The sequence below is a fragment of the Hemicordylus capensis genome, chromosome 2 (assembly GCF_027244095.1).
Source record: "Hemicordylus capensis ecotype Gifberg chromosome 2, rHemCap1.1.pri, whole genome shotgun sequence".
Lineage (NCBI taxonomy): Eukaryota > Metazoa > Chordata > Lepidosauria > Squamata > Cordylidae > Hemicordylus > Hemicordylus capensis.
The window spans coordinates 240,150,156-240,170,827 of NC_069658.1; the positions used below are offsets into that span (position 1 = coordinate 240,150,156).

The 20,672-nt window shown below is 47.4% G+C and overlaps 1 protein-coding gene across 8 annotated transcripts in view; it reads left to right on the plus strand.

Moving 5' to 3' along the window:
* The window catches only part of LOC128347490 (zinc finger protein 3-like), a 46,288-nt gene that overhangs the window by 17,860 nt on the left and 7,756 nt on the right, over window positions 1-20,672 (plus strand). Inside the window, exons 1-6 of one of the 8 annotated variants that reach the window (XM_053302307.1) lie at window positions 1,238-1,289; window positions 6,025-6,501; window positions 6,814-6,889; window positions 8,976-9,058; window positions 9,259-9,385; window positions 12,994-15,754. In XM_053302307.1, coding sequence (XP_053158282.1) covers window positions 6,106-6,501; window positions 6,814-6,889; window positions 8,976-9,058; window positions 9,259-9,385; window positions 12,994-14,285 — 1,974 coding nt within the window. In that variant the 5' untranslated portion in view covers window positions 1,238-1,289; window positions 6,025-6,105 and the 3' untranslated portion in view covers window positions 14,286-15,754. Of the gene's footprint in view, window positions 1-1,237; window positions 1,290-5,079; window positions 5,214-5,272; window positions 5,337-6,024; window positions 6,502-6,813; window positions 6,890-8,975; window positions 9,059-9,258; window positions 9,386-12,993; window positions 15,755-20,672 lie in introns of those variants that run through there. The other 7 variants (XM_053302310.1, XM_053302314.1, XM_053302311.1 and 4 more) reach the window with 7 other exon arrangements.

Below are 20,672 nucleotides of genomic sequence, written 5' to 3' on the forward strand. Positions count from 1 at the left end.
AGAGCATGAGCTGTGCATGTAGAAAGCCCCAGGTTCAATCCCTGGCGTCTCTAGGTAGGGCTGGGAAGACGCCCGCTTGAACTTTGGAGAGCTGCTGCCAGTCAGAGTAGACAATACTGAACTAAATGAATCAATAGTCTGACTCTGTAAGGTAGCTTCTTTGATGCTAATTAGCCGGAATATCTTTTGGGTGTGCAGATTGGAGCAAATGGCCCCCTGGCACAATGCTGATCACCCATTGAATGAGCACTGGGGCCCCTGCTTCTTCCAGCCCCATCACCTGAACAGGAAAATATTTCCTCATGTTTGCTGCCACTACTAGCCTGGCCCCCAAGCCTTAAAAACCCTATAAGAAGACTGCAGCCTTTACTTTGATCACCAGAAAGGAAATGACAAGGGCAGCCTGGAACAAAATTGGATCGGGATGTGCTGTCTGCTTCTCTGGAGCTCTGATCAAACTGCTTTTCAGACATAGATCTCTAAGCCTGGTTGCATGGTTGCTTAGCGGCATACACTGCTAGCAATTGCACCAAAGTTCTGCCAGCTGCCATCAGAGCTGAAATCACTAGGCTTTGGATTGCAGGATACCGGATTTTGAGAAATGCTAATACAGGCTTTCTGTACTACTCTGGCCCTTCCCTGAAAACCTTCACTTACCAGGTTTTATCTTGTGTGTGTGTTTTTTTTTTAATTATAATTTTTTTATTTAGAAAAAAAAGAAAAAAACCATGGTTACATAGTCATCTCTTGAACTTCCAGATTACAGTAGTTATATAAAAAGTATAACAAATAACAGTCCAGAAACCTCTTCCACCCATAACAAAATTAAAACAAACATACAAATATAAGTAATATACATCAAACATCATTATTAAGAAAAGCAACGTCTTGGATGTGGATGATGACCTTGCGAAATATTAAAATTTATAAAAGGTTCCCAGGTTAACGCAAATGATTCGTCTGAACTGTGGCACAAGTAAGCTGTAACCTTAGCCATAGAAGCGTATTCCCATAGTTTTAGTAGCTTTATCTTGTCTTTTGACTGTCTGAGAAGACCAGGACTCCTAGAGCAGACAAACCCAGAGAGACTCCCTTTGAGACTGAGATAATCTTCCTTAAGTGGGCTTGCTGTGTGACTCTAGTACTCATGCTAGACTGCCTCTGTGCGCCACAGATTCCTGTCAGTTCCTGCAGAGCTACAGTCTTGGGTGCTGCACCTCACCTGCACCCACCGCCTAGCCGTGCCCTTTGTCAGGAAGACCTAAAGTGGGATCAGCAGGATCGGAAAGGTATCTACTGGATGCCTTATCTTGATATGCCTCTGTATCTTGAACTCTGTGCTCTGTACTCTATCCTTGCCCCCCTCCCCGCTTCCTTGCCCTCATAATTTCTTCCCGACCCTTTTGGTTGATGATGTAGTTGCTCCCAGTTGTACTGGAGTCTTCAACAAAATTGCCCGCAGAATAGGTCGCTGTTTTGGCCCTGGTTGCTAAATAATTTCCTTTTGCATTGCACATCTTCTATCTCATTAAGTTTGTTTCTTAATTGTTCTTCACAAGCCTGGCTCTGAGTTCCTTGCTTCCATACAAGTAGTCCAACGTGGCCGTGTCTCAGAGACTCTTCCAGAGAGTCTATGGAAGATACTTCCAGAGACATATTTGCCAATTGGTTTAAAGCCAAATTCCCCCAACTCAAGCAAAAGCATAGTCATCTGGCAGCTGACATGCATTGGAGCAAGTGATGGATAACTTCATGGAGGAGAGGTCTATCAATGGCTAGTAGTCGAAGGGCTATAGGACACCTTCAGCCTCAGAGGCACGATGTCTCTCAGTACCAGTTGCAGGGGAGTAACAGCAGCAGAGAGTTCATGCCCTCAACGTGGGCTTCTCAGAGGCATCTGGTGGGCCACGGTGTGAAACAGGATGCTGGACTGGGTGGGCCTTGGGCCTAATCCAGCCGGGCTGTTCTTCTATGTTCCCTATATGTAGGGTCCAGTGCCCATCTAGTCCAGCATCCTGTTTCACAACGTGGCCCACCAGATGCCTCTGAGAAGCCTACAGGCAAGAGGCCCTCTCTCTTGCTGTTGCTCCCCTGCAACTGGTACTCAGAGACATCTTGCCTTTGAGGTGCCTAAAGCTGGCAGCACACAACCTTGTAGAAAGAAGAGAAACTAGCTGGCCCGAGTGTAGAGCATCTGTGCCTCTAGTTCTCCCCCCTCTTTCCCCCCTCTCTCTTGGCTCTGCCCCCATTCTCAGCCCCCCTGGCTGCCGCCGCTTTCTCTCCTGCCACCACCACACCTCTGCCATTATCTCCCACGCCCACCCACCACTGCCATCGCTGTTTTCTCCCCCAGGGATTCCACCCCCAGCCGCCACCATTTCCTTTCCGCTGCTGTCGTTTTCTCCCTCCCCCCACAGCCCTGTTCTTTCTGCCCGCATGCCTGTCCACCACCACTTTCCTCCTCCTCTCCAGGCAGCTTGTTGCTGGGTGACTCTGGGCCAGTCACTTCTCTCAGCCTAACCTACTTCACAGGGTTGTTGTGAGGAGAAACTTAAGTATGTTAAAGTATTTATCTAGACCCATTTCAAACTGGCTTTAGAGCAGGCTATGAGGTTGAGTCTGCCTTGATTGGATGACCTTTACTGGGGGATTGACAGAGGGAGTGGAACTCTGTTGGTTCTTTTGGATCTCTTGGCGGCGTTTGATACAATCAACCATGGTATCCTTCTGGATCACCTGGGGGAATTGGGGATAGGAGGTACTGCTTTGCAGTGGTTCCGCTCCTATCTCTCAGGCAGATTCCAGATGGTGGAGCTTGGTGACAGTTCCTCTTTAAAATGGTAGCTATTATATGGAGCCCTCAGGGCTCCATTGTGTCACCAATGCTTTTTAATATTTACAGGAAACGCTGGGTGAGGTCATCAAGAGATTTGGTGCAGGGTGTAATCAGTATGCTGATGACAACCAGATCTATTTCTCCGTATCATCAATCATCATCATCATCATATCACCTCTGCTAACTTGGCAAAGAGGCACTTTTTAATGTGGTGATTCTCTTTATTTAGCAGGGGGAGAGTAACTGGCCCTATCCACCCCCAGCACATGACCTCCAGTGACTGTTGCTGGTGTCATGTTTCTTTTAAATTGTGAGCCCTTTGGGGACAGGGATCCATCTTATTTATTTATTATTTCTCTGTGTAAACTGCCTTGAGCCATTTTTGGAAAGGTGGTATAGAAATTGAATTAATAATAATGATGATGGTAATAATAATAAATACAAAGATCTAGAAATTGAAAGGCTGTGGCAGAAAAAGACCCAAATAATCCCAGTGGTAATTGGCGCCCTGGGTGCAGTTCCAAAAGACCTTGAAGAGCACCTCAACACCATAGGGGCCACAGAAATCACCATCAGCCAATTACAAAAAGCAGCTTTACTGGGAACAGCCTATATTCTGCGACGATAGCTATAACAATTGACAATAAAATTCAGCCATCCCAGGTCCTTGGGAAGGACTCAATGTCTGGATAAAACAAACCAGTCAATAACACCTGTCTGACTGTGTAAACAAGAAATAATATTCATCATCATCATCAGGAAATGGTATTCACTTCCTTAATGCCTGCCTACAGGCAGTAATGGGCTGGATGGGGGATAACAAATTGAAGCTGAATCCAAGAAAGACAGAGGTTTTCATTGTGGGGGATCGGAATTTTAGGGATGAGTTAGATCTTCTTGTGCTGGATGGGGTTACACTCCCCCAGAAGGAACAGGAACGCAGCTTAGGAGTGCTCTTGGATCCAGGCCTCACCATGGTATCTCAGGTGGAGGCTATGGCCAGAAGTGCTTTCTATCAGCTTTGGCTGATTCGTCAGCTGCGTCCATTCCCTGAAAAGAACGATCTCAAAACCGTGGTGCATCAGCTGGTAACCTCCAGGCTTGACTACTGCAATGCGCTCTACGTGGGGCTGCCTTTGTATGTAGTTCAGAAACTTTGGTTAGTTCAAAAAGCGGCAGCCAGATTGGTCTCTGGGGTAATCCGGAGAGACCATATTATGCCTGTCTTAAAAACAGCTGCACTGGCTGCCGATATGTTTCCGGGTGAAATACAAAGTGCTGGTTATTACCTTTAAAGCTCTGAATGGCAGGGGTGGATTTTCTGCCCCAGGGACAAGAGTTAGGGGGCTTGGTGGGGAGGGAAACGTAATTCTGTTATGTACCTTTAAAAATGATGCTGTGTAGCAGCAGAGGCTGCATGCATGCACTGAGGCCTGAAATCTCCCACAAATGGAGTAAGCCGGGCTTGAGTGAGGACCTCTTTCACCACTGTCCTCCAGTGCCCGACCTCACCTCTCTGTGATGGTTTAGGACCTTCATCTCTACACAGCATCATTTTTAAAGGTTGGAGGGGGACGAAGTTAGTTTCGCTCCAAGATGCCACTTCCCAAGATTTGCCTCCATAGGCGGCTGCCAATACTGCCTATGTGGTAATCCACCATTGAGAACAAGGAAGGTTTTCATGTAAGTTTTGTCTTATAGGAGTCTGGTGGCAGCTCTACCAGAGGATTCATTTAATTCATGTTAAAAGTTGATAGATTGATTGATTAAGTGCCATCAAGTCGGTGTCGACTCTTAGCGACCACATAGATAGATTCTCTTCAGGATGATCTGTCTGCAACTTGGCCTTTAAGGTCTCTCAGTGGTGCATTCATTGCTGTCGTAATCGAGTCCATCTACCTTTCTGCTGGTCGTCCTCTTCTTCTCTTGCCTTCCGCTTTCCCCAGCATTGTGGACTTCTCAAGGGAGCTGGGTCTTCGCATAGCACTTTTTAAGCATAGCACAGTATATAACCTTTTAAGGTGGTCTAGGGGGAGAGAAAAACACTTTTTCAACGTTGGGGAGAAGAAAAACACTTCAGAGGGGTGAAAAGTAACACTTTGAGAGTTCAATAAAATGAGGAGGAAACGACTCCAACGCTTAGCATCCTAGTGCTTCCATGGGGGGGGGGGAGTTGCATCTGTTGCATTTCTAACTGTCACGTAGATGGTAAAGACAAATGAACCCTGGGGGGTGGGGGGGAGGTTCAATCCAACGTCGGAATCCTGGTTTGGACTTTGAGTTAACAGCCTCTATCGACATGAGCAGTTTCCCTCTTCGTAAGGGAATGAAGCAGCCCCGCTTTGACTCCCTCCTGAGATGCCAGCTCAGAGTTAAGGTGAGAGAGACGTGGATCCTAGAGAGGGCAAGAGGAATCCGGATTGGCTATACTCTCTTCCTGCCCCGCCCCCTTCCCTGGCAAAGTGGAGGACTCCGGGATCACTCGGTGGTGAGCGCCGCGGTGCATTTGTGCGGAGGGGAGTCTCGGGGGAGGGAGGGAGGGAGGAGGTGAAAAAGGCCAAGGAATCCCGGGAGGGAGGAGTGGATGGGAGGAATTCCCCAGGGGGCGAGCAAAGCAGGGGAAGCGAGTGGGGGCAGAAGGGGGCAAGAGAGTCACCCCAGCAGCCCCCGCATTTCTGCTCACCGGATCAACCTGTGTGGGGCTGACGATCCCTCCGCAGTTCCTCCCCAGCCAAGACAAACCTCTTTCCTGCTCTTTGCAAAAGGCGGAGGGTTGGGGGAGACTGAAGCCAGTTTTCAACCTACTTGCCAAAAATAGCTTTGTGGGGCCCTAATGCAAAGGACGGTGGCCCCCGAAGGAGGAGGAGGAAATGTGGGGAAGCAGATCTGGATGGAGTATTTGGGGAGGAAAGAAGGTTGGGGGAGAGAAGGCTGCTGTGGGCACTGTGGGGGTAGAAAGCCAGCCTTTGGGGTGGGGGGAGGCACTGCATTGGTCTGTGACCTGCAAATGAAGGAGCCTGAAGGTGTCCTTTGGATGACTGGCTCCTTTCCTGAACGGGGAAGTTTCTGTCAAGAGCTCGAATAATCCCTTTTCCTTAGTAAAATACCTCCCTGACTTGGGGGTGTCCTACTTCAAGCACAGAACAAAGTTTTTGCTTTACAATACTCGGTGGCTTCGTCCATTACAGCAGTTCCTGCTGCAGGGACCAGTCTGTGGATAAAACAACTCCGGTCTTCTTGGAGGCTGCCTTTGGAGCACGGAATTGGAGATGGAAATGCAAGACTCAGGTGGCCCAGAGACCATCGAGGCTGGGAGCAATCAGGAATTCCGGGAAAGGGCTCTACAGGAAATCCTTCACAAGGACATGCTCCCTTCAGATGTACAATGCCAGCGCTTCAGGCAGTTCTGCTACCAAGAGGTTGAGGGGCCCCGACAGGTGTGCAGCCAACTCCACCACCTTTGCCGTCAGTGGCTTAAACCAGAACAACACACAAAATACCAGATCATGGACTTCGTGATCCTGGAGCAGTTTCTGACCGTCCTGCCCCTGGAGATGGAGAGCTGGGTGAGAGAATGTGGAGCAGAGACCAGTTCGCAGGCAGTGGCCCTGGCAGAAGGTTTCCTCCTGAGCCAGGCAGAGGCCAAGAAGCAGGAAAAACAGCAGGTGAGAGAGCAGGTGGAAGGTCAAATGAGTTCTCTTCATATGGTCATTGATTTTAAAAATTGTTATCACAGCTTTCTGTGAAAGCTTAAGGTGTCACTAATATCATAAAGCAGTAAAGCTAATTAATGGTTAAGTCTGCTTACTGAAATAGAGAGTAATATAAGCAAGGAGAAATGTCCTTAATGTACCCATATTTCTCTCAGCGCCATTGCAGGGGGAAGTCTCCTAACCCTCCTCCTTCCACTCACCCACCTTGGCCATTGCCTTTTCTAACCCTGCCTCCCCACTCCCTGCTTGGGATTTCTGTTTCAGGTGCAGGGGCGGCTCGCAAAAACATCTGCTGCGGATTCTGAGGCAGAGAAGGCTCTATCAGATGCCACCTCACTAGGTAAGGAACCATGGATCACACTTCTGCTGGACCTCCCTCCCTCCTCTTGGGGGGAGCCAGGAGGGGAGGGGAGACGAGACTCTCGCGATTTGGCATCACAATTGTCACTTGTCTGGGGAAGCCCCAAGTGGAGGTATGGGGTGGGGTAAACACCTTAGACCCCCACACAGGGGAGGGCAGGGTGAGCTTATTTATTCCACTGTTAAAGATGGGGGGGCACTTTCTCCTTGGAGGAGGGATCAGTGCTAAAGTCTGGATAAGGAAACAGCAGTCCCAACAACACCACCCCACCCAGAAAAAGTGCATCCAAGAGTGAAGCCTCCATCTTCTCCACCAAAAAAGAAGAAAGAATTAAAGCATTTTTACCACTCTCTGCTTTTCCAGTTTCTTTAATTTGGATAACTGCTTAGTCAACTTTCAAAAATATATATTCTGTGTTTTTTTAAAAAGCAGAATTCCCTTTTATTTCAGATTTGCCATGCAGGTCCCAGATTGTGCATTCTTTCAATGATACTATGCTAGCATCCAATACTTAATTAAGAAAAATCTTCTTAAAAAATCAATTCTTATTATATCAGCTTTTTGAAGTTCTGTATGGCAGAGAGCTGGTATTTTGCTACTGTACAACCTCCTTTTTCTGTGATGCTCAGGACAGGACCCATGCATCCCACAATAGTTTCTTCATTTTATTTTTAAAAATTAAAATAAATGTAAAAATAAATGTAATAAAAAAAATTAAAAAGTCGTTCAACAGTGTATCTAGAACAGGTTACAAAATGTTTTACTGTTTTTATTACATTTAAATGTGAAGCAAAAGAAAGTGAAAATACAATTTTAGAAATAGACATAATTGTAAAATACACTTATTTAAGTTTGCATCCATATTTAGGGTGTGTGTGTGTGTTGCATCTCTAATGGCACTGGCACATAATAATGCACTTGTGTGCACAGTGCCTTGATCTTGCCTCGTAGAACAAAATTCATTCCACTCGCTGATGAAAACAATGAGAAGGAACACTGGGCTGGAGTGTATGCACTGTTCAGAGGCGCTCTTCTTCGGACCGCTGGGCCTCTGAACGCTCCCCTCCCCATGATGATCATTGATGTCCAGGGCTGATTAATGTTTTCTGAAGTGTGCAAGACGTGTGGGTGAAGGGCCAAGCTGCACCTGGCGTAAAAGAGCGACACAGCTTGTAGATTTGAGGCTTGGCTGTTACCTTGGAATGACGAGTGGGGCTGCCATTTGGGTCAGGACCTCTTCTCTGCATGGTGTAAAGATTTATAACTGCCCCCACTGTGGCCTCAACCAGCTCTTGGTTGCCCTGCTCACACTTCTAGTCTCCCAAATAATCTGCAGTCTGTCCTGGGTGGTGTGGTTTGTCCCCTCCACCACCTATGTGTTAAAATGATGCTTAACTTGCAGCGGGGCTGGGGGGAGGGACACACCTCCAAAGGCCTTTAGGCCCAAGCTCCAAAATTACCTAGGTGCACCTCTGGCAGTGGTCAGTCAGCCTGACCACTGAGCAGGGTTTTTAAGAGTAATAGTCCTTCAGGTTTGATGGGAACGGCAGTACGTGGGGAAGGAGACTGGGAAGTGATTTTTTCTCCTCTCCTCACGAAAACGCTCTTCACTGCCAGAAATGTGTCCATGAGGGTGGCACATTACAGACAAAGATGTCCATGAGATGAGCAATCATCACTTCTTGATCTCATTCCCCGTGTGCTGCTCTGCCCATTAAGCCTGCCGGTCAGTTATGCTGAAGACTCCCTGCTTGGACCCAACTCTGATCCCATGGATGTGTCACTGCTGGTCATGTCATCCAGCAAGTTAAAACATGTCCACGTCCAAGTCTGCACCTCTAGTTCTGCCCAGGAGTCGTTGGAAGTGGGGTGATCCTTTTCCTCCCTCTTGAAGGATTGATCTTGAAGATATTGGGATGAGCGATCTGGACAGTCATCCGTCAGGGACGCAGGAGCAATTTCATGCAGTGAGCAAGGAGTTGAATGAGAGGAACTCAAATGTCCCAACTGTAACCTTTTAGGGGTCTACAATAAATCACCCTCTGATTGCTTTTGTCTCTCTTAGTTCATGGAGCACCACTGGAGGGGTTGACAGGATTGTGGCTCCCGTATGTTGATGGAGAAAGAGATTCTACACAAGCAGATCAGGTAGAAGATCTCCTTGGTGCCTAAAATAATGTTGCTTCTCTGGAATCTGCCCAGTAGGAAGGCTGTGAGGGCTTGAATCCTACCAGAGGACCCTTAGCGGTTTCATCTTAATTTTCCCCAGAGATTTGCTTACAGGGGTTGGGGTGGGGCTTGGAGAGGACTGTTTTCTTAGCTGTAAATCAAATACGTTCTTGTTCTAGGGTGCTGAGTCTTTTGGGGAGGTGGCTGTGCATTTCACTGAGGGGGAGTGGGCTCTGCTGGATGCAGACCAAAGAGCCCTGCACAGAGCAGTCATGGAGGAGAATTGGCAGAATGTGGCCTCTCTGGGTAAGGCTCCCTCTTTTCCCAGAAATGGCTGCTGCTTCTTTCTTGATCGGGACCCATCATTCCATTTTGTTGTGTTGTTATGGCAGGACTGTGGGGCTTGTCTGCTGGATGGGGGAACACTGATACAGCATCCTGTTGTTGGAACCACATGACGCAGTGTTAGGCTTGGATGTGAGGGGCTTCTTCCTGGTTTAGAACATAAGGACAGCCCTGCTGGATCAGGCCCAAGGCCCATCTAGTCCAGCATCCTGTTTCTCACAGTGGCCCACCAGATGCTGCTGGAAGCCACAGGCAAGGGTTGAGGGCATGCCCTCTCTCCTGCCATTACTCCCCTGCAACTGGTTCTCGGAGCCATCCTGCCTTTGAGACTGGAGGTGGCCCACAGCCCTCCGACTAGTAGCCATTGATGGACCTCTCCTCAATGAAGTTATCCAAACCCCTCTTAAAGCCATCCAGGTTGTTGGCTGTCACGACATCCTGTGGCAGATAGTTCCACAAGTGGATCACACATTGTGTGAAAAAGTACCTCCGTTTGTTGGTCCTAGACCTCCTGGCAATCATTTCATGGAGTGACCCCTGGTTCTAGTGTTGTGTGAGAGGAAAATGAATTTCTCTCTCTCCAATTTCTCCACACCATGCATGATTTTATAGACCTCTATCAGGTCTCCCTGCAGTCATCTTTTTTCTAAACTAAAAAGCCCCAGGTGTTGTAGTCTCGCCTCATAAGAAAGGTGCTCTAGGCCCCTGATCATCTTTGTTGCCCTCTTCTGCACCTTTTCCAGTTCAACAATGTCCTTTTTAAGATGTGGTGACCAGAATTGTACGCAGTACTCCAAGTGTGGTCGCACCATAGTTTTGTATAAGGACATTATAATATTAGCCGTTTTATTTTCAATCCCCTTCCTAATGATCCCTAGGATGGAATTGGCATTTTTCACAGATGCCGCACATTGAATTGACACTTTCAACAAGCTGTCCACCACAACCCCAAGATTCCTCTCCTGGTCAGTCAACGACAGCTTAGATCCCATCAACATATACTTGAAGTTAAGGTTTTTCGTCCCAATGGTTTTTCATCCCAATGGTTTTTCGTCACTTTACACTTGGCAACATTGAACCACATTTGTCATTTTGTCGCCCACTCCCCCAGTTTGGAGGGACTCCCCCAGTTTTTGTTGCCCACTCACTCTATTTGTAGAGATCCTTTTGGATCTCCTCACAATCTGTTTTGGATTTCACTACTGTAAAGAGTTTGGTATGCTCTGCAAATTTGGCCACCTCACTGCTTACCCCAACTTCTAGATCATTTATGAATAAATTAAAAAGCACCAGTCCCAGTACAGATCCCTGGTGGACCCCACTTCTTACTTCCCTCCGTTGTCAAAACTCTCCATTTATTCCTACCCTCTGTTTCCTGTCCTTCAACCAGTTAGCAATCCACACATGTACTTGTCCCCTTATCCTATGACTGCTAGGTTTTCTCTGGAGTCTTTGATGAGGAACTTTGTCAAAAGCTTTTTGGAAGTCCAGGTATACTATGTCAAATGGATCTCTTTATCCACTCAGTTGTTGACACTCTCAAAGAACTCTAAAATGTTGTTGAGGCAAGATTTACCTTTGCAGAAGCCATGCTGGTTTTCCCCCAGCAGGGCCTATTGTTCTATGTGTTTTACAATTTTATCCTTGAGGATGTTTTCCATCAGTTTGCCTGGAACAGACATTAAGCTAACCGGCCTGTAGTTTCCCGGATCGCCCCTGGATCCCTTTTTTAAAATCGGTTACATTTGCTACTTTCCAGTCCTCTGGGACAGAGCCTGATCACAGGGATAAGTTATATATTTTAGCAAGGAGGTTGGCAATTTATCATTTGTGTTCTTTGAGAACTCTTGGATGGATCCTATCTGGCCCTGGTGGTTTGCTAGTTTTCAGTTCATCCAGACAGTTTAGAACATAATCGCTTGAGAGGATGTGGAATATTTGTATTCATAAATGTGGAATACTGCTGGGAGAGAACCAGCATGGTTTCTAAAATTGTAAAATTTGCCTCACAAACCTTTTGGGCATTTTTTGAGACTGTTAACAAGTGTGTGGATCAAGGTGATCCTGTTGACCTAATAAAATCCCAGTTTTTGCCTTGGGAGGATGTGGAATATTCACTGGCCCTATCCACCCCTAGCACAGTACCTCCAGTGACTGTTGCTGGTGTCTCTTATGTTTCTTTTTAGATTGTGAGCCCTTTGGGGACAGGGAGCCATTTTATTTGTTTGTTATTTCTCTGTGTAGACCATCTTGAGCCATTTTTGGAAGGGCGGTATAGAAATCAAATGAATGCATGAATGAATATTCTTCTCTGGGTTTCAGCCTTGTTGAATTCTTCTCCAAGACTGGTTTTTCTAATTGAATTACAAGCCCAGCTTGGAAAATAGCAGCTACATTCTGGCATCAGACTCATACTTTCTGGTTTATGCCATACAGCATGATCGGCTGGTTTGGGGGATGGGACTCTCCGCCAGCTTGTACCCATGTTTGGGACTAGTGCTTTTCAGCTGATGGAATGGAGACAAGCAAGATGGACAGGCCATGCTCTAAAGAGAGACTTTTGACATGGAGAATGGGCCGGGACAGTTGTGTCTGTTAGCTGTGTTGAGCTCCTTTGCGTATCTCTTGGACATTCTTCTGACAAGCTAATACATAAACTGTGAAGGATGAGCTATAATGGGGGAAATGGGTAATTTGTTAGGTGGGCTCCAAATCTTGAAGAAGAATGTCAACCCTAAATGAGGAATGATTCACCATACAAAGCAGTGAAAGTTGAGTTGGGTGCTGCATTGAGCTGAATCTTGTCCACACTTATTGGTAGCATCACTCCAGGTTCCCTTGCAGAGGACTTCTAAACCCAGCTACAAAAATCCTAAACTGGATGTGTTGAAGATTCAGTCTTGGACCTCCTGAATCCAAATGCTGCATGTTCTTCCTCTGTGCTAATGGCTGTCTGTGCTGTTGACTTAACAGCCACCTAATGGCACAGCGGGGAAATGACTTGATTAGCAAGCCAGAGGTTGCTGGTTTGAATCCCCACTGGTATGTTTCCCAGACTATGGGAAACTCCTATATTGGGCAGCAGCAATATAGGAAGATGCTGAAAGGCATCATCCCTTATTGGGTGGGAGATGGCAATGGTAAACCCCATCCTGTATTCTACCAAAGACAACCACAGACTTTCCCTTTACCTGTTGGTTTATCTTTTGTAACCTGGCCTTCTTCAAAAGGGTTCTGAGTAGCAAAGGTGGAAATTCTTATAAATAAATTATTTATACTGGGAAGCAACCTTGCTCAATACAGTTGGCTGAGACAATCAAACTGCACAAGGCAAACCATTCAACTTCACGGCTTGGTGAGAAGTCAAACCCGAGTTTCCAGACTTCACCTTTCTATACCACACCATTCTTCATTTAATGTCAATCACTGATGATGGGTTTTATGATTTACTTCCTAGCTTTGAAGACCGTTTTTGTCATTTGCAGTAGCAATCAGTTGGCTTTATTGCTTGATTTGCCCCTCTTTTCTCCCTGCAATCTATACAAGGCTTCTTTCTATCTCTCTTCTAGCAGGTGATGGGTGGAAAAGCAAGTCTGAAGGAGAAGCATGCGGATCACGAGTAGAAAGAGCGAGATGTAAAAAGGAAGGACAACAGAGAAAAGCAACAAAAGGAAACCAGGAAAGGAAGAATGAATCTAGTCCTGTTCATGCTGGTGACTGCCAAGAAACACTAATCCAAAAAGAAATAGAAAAAGGGAAACAGAGGAAGCTCCTCCTGTGTGAGAAAACCATAGGTTATAAACGGTGGCTTAAATGTCATTGGAGAATGAAGAGAGAGGAGAAGCCCTTTAAGTGCTTGGAGTGTAGAAAGAGATTCAGTCAGAACTCAGAACTTATTAGACATCAAAGAATTCACACTGGAGAGAAACCATTTAGATGCTTGGAGTGTGGAAGGAGCTTCAGTCAAAGCTCACATCTTAGAGAACATCAAAGAATTCACACTGGAGAGAAGCCATTTAAATGCTTGGAGTGTGGAAGGAGCTTCAGTCACAGCTCACATCTTAAGAAACATCAAAAAATTCACACTGGAGAGAAGCCATTTAAATGCTTGGAGTGTGGAAAGAGTTTCAGTCAGAACTCACAGCTTAGAGCACATGAAAGAATTCACACAGGAGAGAAACCATTTAGATGCTTGGAGTGTGGAAAGAGCTTCAATACGAGCTCATATCTTAAGATACATCAAGGAATTCACACAGGAGAGAAACTATTTAGATGCTTGGAGTGTGGAAGAAGCTTCAGTCACAGCTCACATCTTAAGAAACATCAAAAAATTCACACTGGAGAGAAGCCATTTAAATGCTTGGAGTGTGGAAAGAGTTTCAGTCAGAACTATCAGCTTAGAGCACATGAAAGAATGCACACAGGAGAGAAACCATTTAGATGCTGGGAGTGTGGAAGGAGCTTTAGTCAGAGCTCAAATCTTAGAGAACATCGAAGAATTCACACAGGAGAGAAACCATTTAAATGTTTCGAGTGTGGAAAGAGCTTCAGTCAGAGCTCAAATCTTAGAGAACATCGAAGAATTCACACAGGAGAGAAACCATTTAAATGTTTCGAGTGTGGAAAGAGCTTCAGTCACAGCTCACATCTTAGAGAACATCAAAGAATTCACACAGGAGAGAAACCATTTAAATGCTTGGAGTGTGGAAAAAACTTCAAACGGAGTTCAGCTCTAAAGAGACATCAAAGAATTCACACTGGAGAGAAACCATTTAGATGCTTGGAGTGTGGAAGAAACTTCAATTGGAGTTCAGCTCTAAAGAGACATCAAAGAATTCACATGCGGGGGGAAACCATTTAAATGTCTGGAGTGTGGAAAGAGCTTTAGTTTCAGCTCAAATCTTACAGAACATCGCAGAATAAACCATTTAGATGCTTGGAGTGTGGAAAGAGCTTCAATTCATGCTCAAATCTTTCAAAACATGAAATAATTCACATGAGAAAGTGTGTGTGTGTGTGTGTGTGTGTGTGTATTTTCATGGTGTAGAAAGTGCTTCCATCTCAGTTCTCCTTCCAGAAGATGAGGCAGAGGAGAGTGATGCAGAGACTGTCCTGCCTCCACTCTCCTCTCCCCCTCATTAGAAAGAACCAGAGTGAGGACAGAAGAGCTGCTGTGGTTGGCCTGGTGGGCAGCACCTGTCCAGGGCACACTCTTGTGAAGTGGAGGAAAGGCAGGCTGGAGTGGGCTAGGGCAGGCATGCGATGAGAGAGGAGGTGGGCCCACTCAAGGGGTAAGCCCGTGGCAGTCCCTCGCTGGTTACTTAATACTCAAAGGTCTACTCCCTAACTGAAGTATGTTGATGCCACCATACAGTGAACACTCTCCTTGTTGCTCAAGTTAGATTCTGTGAATGAGAAGCCAGCTGGATCCCCCTGGGTGGGAAATCCAAGGATTTCTGGATCTCCCTTGTAAGGTCCAATTGGGTCAATTTTATATTGAATAAGTGCATAGATGGGTTAGCCATATTGTATTAGATAGATGCTTGACATGAGTCTGTTCGAGCAGTGCTGTCATATAGGTAAAGTCCCAGATCCCCCTCATTGTGCTCAAAATTAGACCTCGGTGAAGTCCCAGAGCTTATACAGAGTGCAAAGTGAGTAATTTCTTCCCCCTGTTCAGGAAAGCCCCCACCATCTCTCTCGTCTAATCTTAGAGACCCAGCCTGTCAGCTCAGGCAAACTTCCTCATTTTTCGGTAACTCATATCGAGAACGCTCCCTCCCAAATGTTCCATCTGGGGGAGGGGGGAATCGCTCGGCTTGCACCTGGTTCTTCTTTCATGTCTCTCCTGGTCGCGTGGCACGCCTGGTTCCCCTTTCGGACCTTCCCTAGCCAGTGGTGTTAAATGTCAGAGTTGCGGGTTGGGCAAAGGGTCATAGATGGTCAAGACCCCTTTTTTGTCCAATCACTATTAGATGCGTAGGTGGGAAAGGAGAGGATATTTAAAACCCTAATTTGAGGATAGGAGGAAGGGGGCTCTCTCCCTCAGGGAGGGTGGCTCAGGCACAGCACACGAGGAGGAAAGGAGGAAGTTGATCCGACTAATCAATTTGACGGCACCCAGCATCTAGCAAAAAGAGGAACAAGTCGAGGTTTCCCTTTGGGGTATGGTATATTGTGACCTCAAGGGTCTGGCTGTCCTGTCAGTGTCTCTAGGCTGGTAGTTTTATGACTGCTTTGTGTGAGAAAAACATGCATTTTGCTGCATGCTGTATTCTGTGATTCATCTGAATTTTGGTAAGAAAATAAATGTGTTTTGGTTAAATATAACCTCTTGGTTCTCCTCGTGTCTTCTTGAGTCTTGGGATTCTTGACAGCCAGCACCATAAAAAGGACCCATGGTAATGTGAGAATTTTTGGAGCCCTCATTTATTCCTGGTTGCAGGGATTTGGGGGGAGTCAAAAATCTCTTTCACCCTGGTGCTGCACAGATGCAGCTGCTGCCAGCATATCCATCTCTCCATAGTTCCTCACATTTCCAGTGCTAGGCGGGCCTCTTCTGTTGGAACCAGAGTCCACAGGGCCAGCTGGGCAGGCATGTGGGGATGTTGGGAAGGCACACGGGGAGACTACACCTCTCAGAATCCCACCCCATTTCCCAGCCAGCCCCATGGGCCCCCGTGGTGAGGAACAGCCAGGGAATGACCCACACTGGGAACTGCTGCCTCTACCTAGCACCAGGAGGGTGCTGGAAATTCATGGCAATAGAGGGTCAAGTTTAATATAACTTGATGGTTATATTAAAATTGGCAACCATGGGGGAGCCCAGAATGTCCACAACAAGGCATTGGTTAGTCTGAACTAGCAATGGGAGGCGTCTGTGGTGGTTTTTTAAATAAGAGATTTCCGAAAGAAGATTTGCTCAGGAATTTTTGTTAATGCAATAGAAGGTATCTCTTTTTATTGTTTATTTCTGTATTTTTGTTAAATGCCTCAGTTAGTTTTATGACATTTCTTTTTGCTTATATTTGCCACTGTATTCTGGAATTGGCAGCGTATATTGATAATGTGTTTTTCTTTTTTTGTCATAAATGTTTTAAAACAAGCCCCATCCAGAAGACAGGTGCTGCTGCTGCTGCAATGAATGCTGCTCTCAAGGCCCCCTCCCTCTGCTAGAGCCCACCAGCTGTGGTGGGATGGAGACTCCCACCGCCCCCAGCCACAAAACTGAATTGAGCCATTTCCACACAGGGGGAGGGGGAGGTCTTGCATCCTGTGGCACCCATCAGGGGCTCAAGGGAGCAGAAGACATCTGTGGTTTTTATCTAGACCTTGAAACTGCAGATGTCAGGAAGGGTTGAAGCTCAAGATATTCCCTTGCCTGCCTGCTCTGCAAGGGCTTTGCTTCTGAGCTGCCTGCAGCCTTGTAGCAGTTCATTCCATAGCACAAAACTCTCTAGTTCCCCCCCCACCACCACCACCATACTCTTTCCATATTCCATCTATCTGGCTTCGGGATAGGCTTTTATGAAAGATGGTATATAAATAGAATGAGCATGAATGGTTGCCTTTGCTAAGCAGGGCCTGCCCTGGTGTGTATTTGGATGGGAGTCTTCATGAGAGCACTTAAATATATCCCCCTTAGGGGTTGGGAGCACCCTCGGTGGTGGAACATCTGCATGCTTGCATGAAGAAGGTCCCAGATTCCATCCCTGATATCTCCAAGTCTGTGAGGAGCTCCTGGCTGTAACATTGGAGTGCTGCTGCCAGCCAGTGTAGACAATGCTGAGTTAGATGGACCAATGGTCAGACTCGGTAGAAGGCAGCTTCCTAGGTAATCCTATAATGAGGTCTCCCACACTGTCTTCGTGGGCCAACATGATGCACAGTCTGCCCTTGGCTTAACCTCTGTGCTGGGGCAGCTGCCCTGGTCGGAGGCATTCCTGGCAGCCTTGCACAAGAGCACCCTCGCACAATACCAGCGGGGCCACCTTTTATGAATGCAGCAGTCCCAGCACATGAGTTATGCCAGTGGAAGATGTTGCATGAGGTCAGCCGTGGTTTGGGCCCAAGCCATTGGCTGAGATCCTAACTAATAAATTCAGTATTTCTACTCGGGAGCTGCTCTAAAGGACTGCTAAACTACACCAGAAACTCTGCACGATGCCTCTCAATATCAGTTGCAGGGGAGCAGCAGCAGCAGGAGCGAGGGCATGCCCCTTCACCTCTTGCCTGTGGGCTCCCCAGAGGCATCTGGTGGGCCACTGTGTGAAACAGGATGCTGGACTAGATGGGCCTTCGGCCTGATCCAGCAGGGCTGTTCTTATGTAACAGAACTCTGGGCTGCAACTGAGAAAATATTAGCCCAGCAGGTGCTGCTAGTCACTGCCTCCCCCATCCTTGATCCTTTATCCCCTCCCTCCCCTCCATGCAATGGAAAGGAGGGAGTGACCGAGCCCAGTATCTTCTCCCCATTTCCTTTTCAACTCTCTGTCCCTTCCAAAGGTGAAACTATAATTGTACATCTGCGTGTCTTGGACATGAGCTGCTGGGACGGGGGCAGTCTAGTGAGGCTGCTGTGGGACCCTGCTGCTGCCAGGCATTACTACCACTGAAGAGCACCCTCGCAGCCACCACTACACTACACAGACCAGCTCGCCCGAGGCCCTCGAATAAACCGCTTGCGCTGGACAATGACATCATCATATAGGGACGGATGTAAAAGCTCAAAGCAAGCATGACTCTTTTACTGCAGTGCTTTGGAATAACCACGCCTTCCACCTTAAATTTAACAAAACTTTCTAGAATAAATTGTTTTTTGTTTTCCCGGCAGACACCTTCTGCTTTGAAACGCCTTCTGGAAAGAAGAAAATCAACAAATAAAAATTCAATAATGAGAAGCTTTGCCTACCGAATTTCTACCTGTTGCTTAGGTTTAAAAAGGACAGCAGCGTAATGTACAGGCTCCCTTTGGAATATATGTTATAAGTGTTGGGAATTCTCTCTGGTAGAGAAACCCTTTCCCAATTATAGCAGAGTGCACAGAGGCACAACACAGCGGAATTTCGTTAGGCATGCGTGTAGGCTGAGAGTCAAGTAACTTGGAGCCAGTTCATAGTTTCAAATCAATATATAAGGCATTTATTAAGGAACTCCATTCTAGATCGGAAAGTGAGGAGTTAGGCTCTCTAATCTAGCTATCTAGCAGGGCTGCGAGAGACTCCTGCCTGCAGCCTTGGAGAAGCTGCTGCCAGTCTGTGTGTAGACAATACTGAGCTACAGGGGCGCAACCAAGGGGGGGGAGGCAGGGCACGTGCCCTGGGCGCCACTTGGTAGGGGGTGCCAAAAAGTGCCATGACCACCACCCCCCGCCGATCCCCTTACTGAATTTTTTTAAAAAAATAAAAATTTCTTTAATGGCAGTGCAGCAGCAGTCAAAGGAGTGTGTGGCGCCCCCTCCCCCACCAGCGGTCCTGGCGGCCCCCCCCATGCCCCGCCCCCAAGCAACACAATTAAAAATAAAATAAAAATCCCTCCCATTCAATCCCAGCGGGCGCCGCTGGGCGGAACCACTGCTGCTGCTGAGCCACAGCCCGCCACCCCCCGCCACACACAGGCACGACTCGCGAGTTGCAAGATCTCTGGGCGAGTGGCTCCGGTGGGCAGGCCCTCTCCCATTGTCTGCTGCCTGGTGGAGAGCGTGCACGGCGCCCCCGCACCAGAATCAAGGCATGCCTGGACACAGGAGATGACCACGTGGGTAAGAGAGACAGAGAGAGACTAGCAGCTTGCTGTGCTCGGTACAGTGCAGCTGTGTCCTCTGTGTAGAAAAGCTTAACCTGCTGCTAGGTGGCTGCTTTGAGTCTTCTTCCTCTTCCCCACCTCCCTCCAAGGAACCTAGAGGGTGTATATGCTCCTCTCCCCCCCGCCCCATTACTGTTATCGGAACTGCCTTTTGCTGGGTGAGTCAGGGTGTAAAGTGGTGGCTGGCTCTCGGTCAGCTAGTTAACTTTATTGGGGGGAGAAGAGGATTTTCAGCTGCAGTCCGTCCTCCTCCCCCCGCCGCCCGTCCCTCCCTCCCTCCTGCTGCTGCAGCCGCCGGGGAGGCTTTTGTGTTTCTTCGGGCAGCGAGAGAAGGAGAAGCAGGCTGCGGGACGTCTACTTCTGAGTAAACAAGCACCAGCAGGGGCTGCACGGCTGCACCCCTGTGCACATTTACGGGGAACAACCCTCAGGGCTCAATGGGGCTTGCTTTTGAGTAGAAGTGCTTGGTCGGGCTGCACAAGTGATGTGAATTCGGTTTGTCACCTGGGTCCGCCTTTTAGCCAATCAAACAGACTCAGTGGGAATACTTTAGAGGCTTGGTTTATTGCGTTGCAACAGCAAGGTAAACAATAAGGCTTATGCTCCATCATTGAATACAAATAATTATTAGCTTGAAAAGCTCTTTTATACATCTAGCAAAAATGGATACAGAGGTTCCCATCACAATACACATAGCAAGCCAATGACCTAATCCTTTCTAATACACATGCGTAACCTGAGTCTATTGTGCATCAGGTGATCTCTCCTTATATGGCTTAGATCCATTTTTCCTTCTTTCCCCTGGGAACCCAGCATCTTGCTACTTCATTAACATTTCAAGAGAGATGGGTTTGTGACCTGCGTGTTGACTGCACGGTGACTTGCCTGCCTGGTGCGAAGGTTGCGGACATCACGCAGCGTCTAGACAGGCTCCTAGGCAGTGCTGGGGAGGAGACAGCTGTTCGTGGTGCACGTCGGCACCAACGATGTGGGGAAATGCAGTCGGGAGGTCCTGGAAGCCAAATTTAGGCTGATAGGTAGCATTTTGAAGTCCAGGACCCCCAAGGTAGCATTCTCAAAAATGCTACCTGTTCCACGCGCAGGTACAGTGAGGCAGGCAGAGCTGAGGGGTTTCAATGCGTGGATGAGACGTTGGTGCCGGGAGGAGGGGTTTAGATTTGTTAGGCACTGGGACACATTTTGGGGCAAGCAAGGCCTGTACAAAAGGGATGGGCTGCACTTGAACCAAGATGGAACCAGACTGCTGGCGCTTAAAATCAAAAAGGTTGCAGACCAGCTTTTAAAATGACACTTAGGGAACAGCCGATGGGAGCTGGGCAGTATCCTGTTTGGCAAAAACCATTCTTTAAAGTGTGAGGCTGCAAAGAATGCAAATAAAACAGAAGGGGACGGAGCAAAACCGCATAAAGAGCAGATGGGAGCC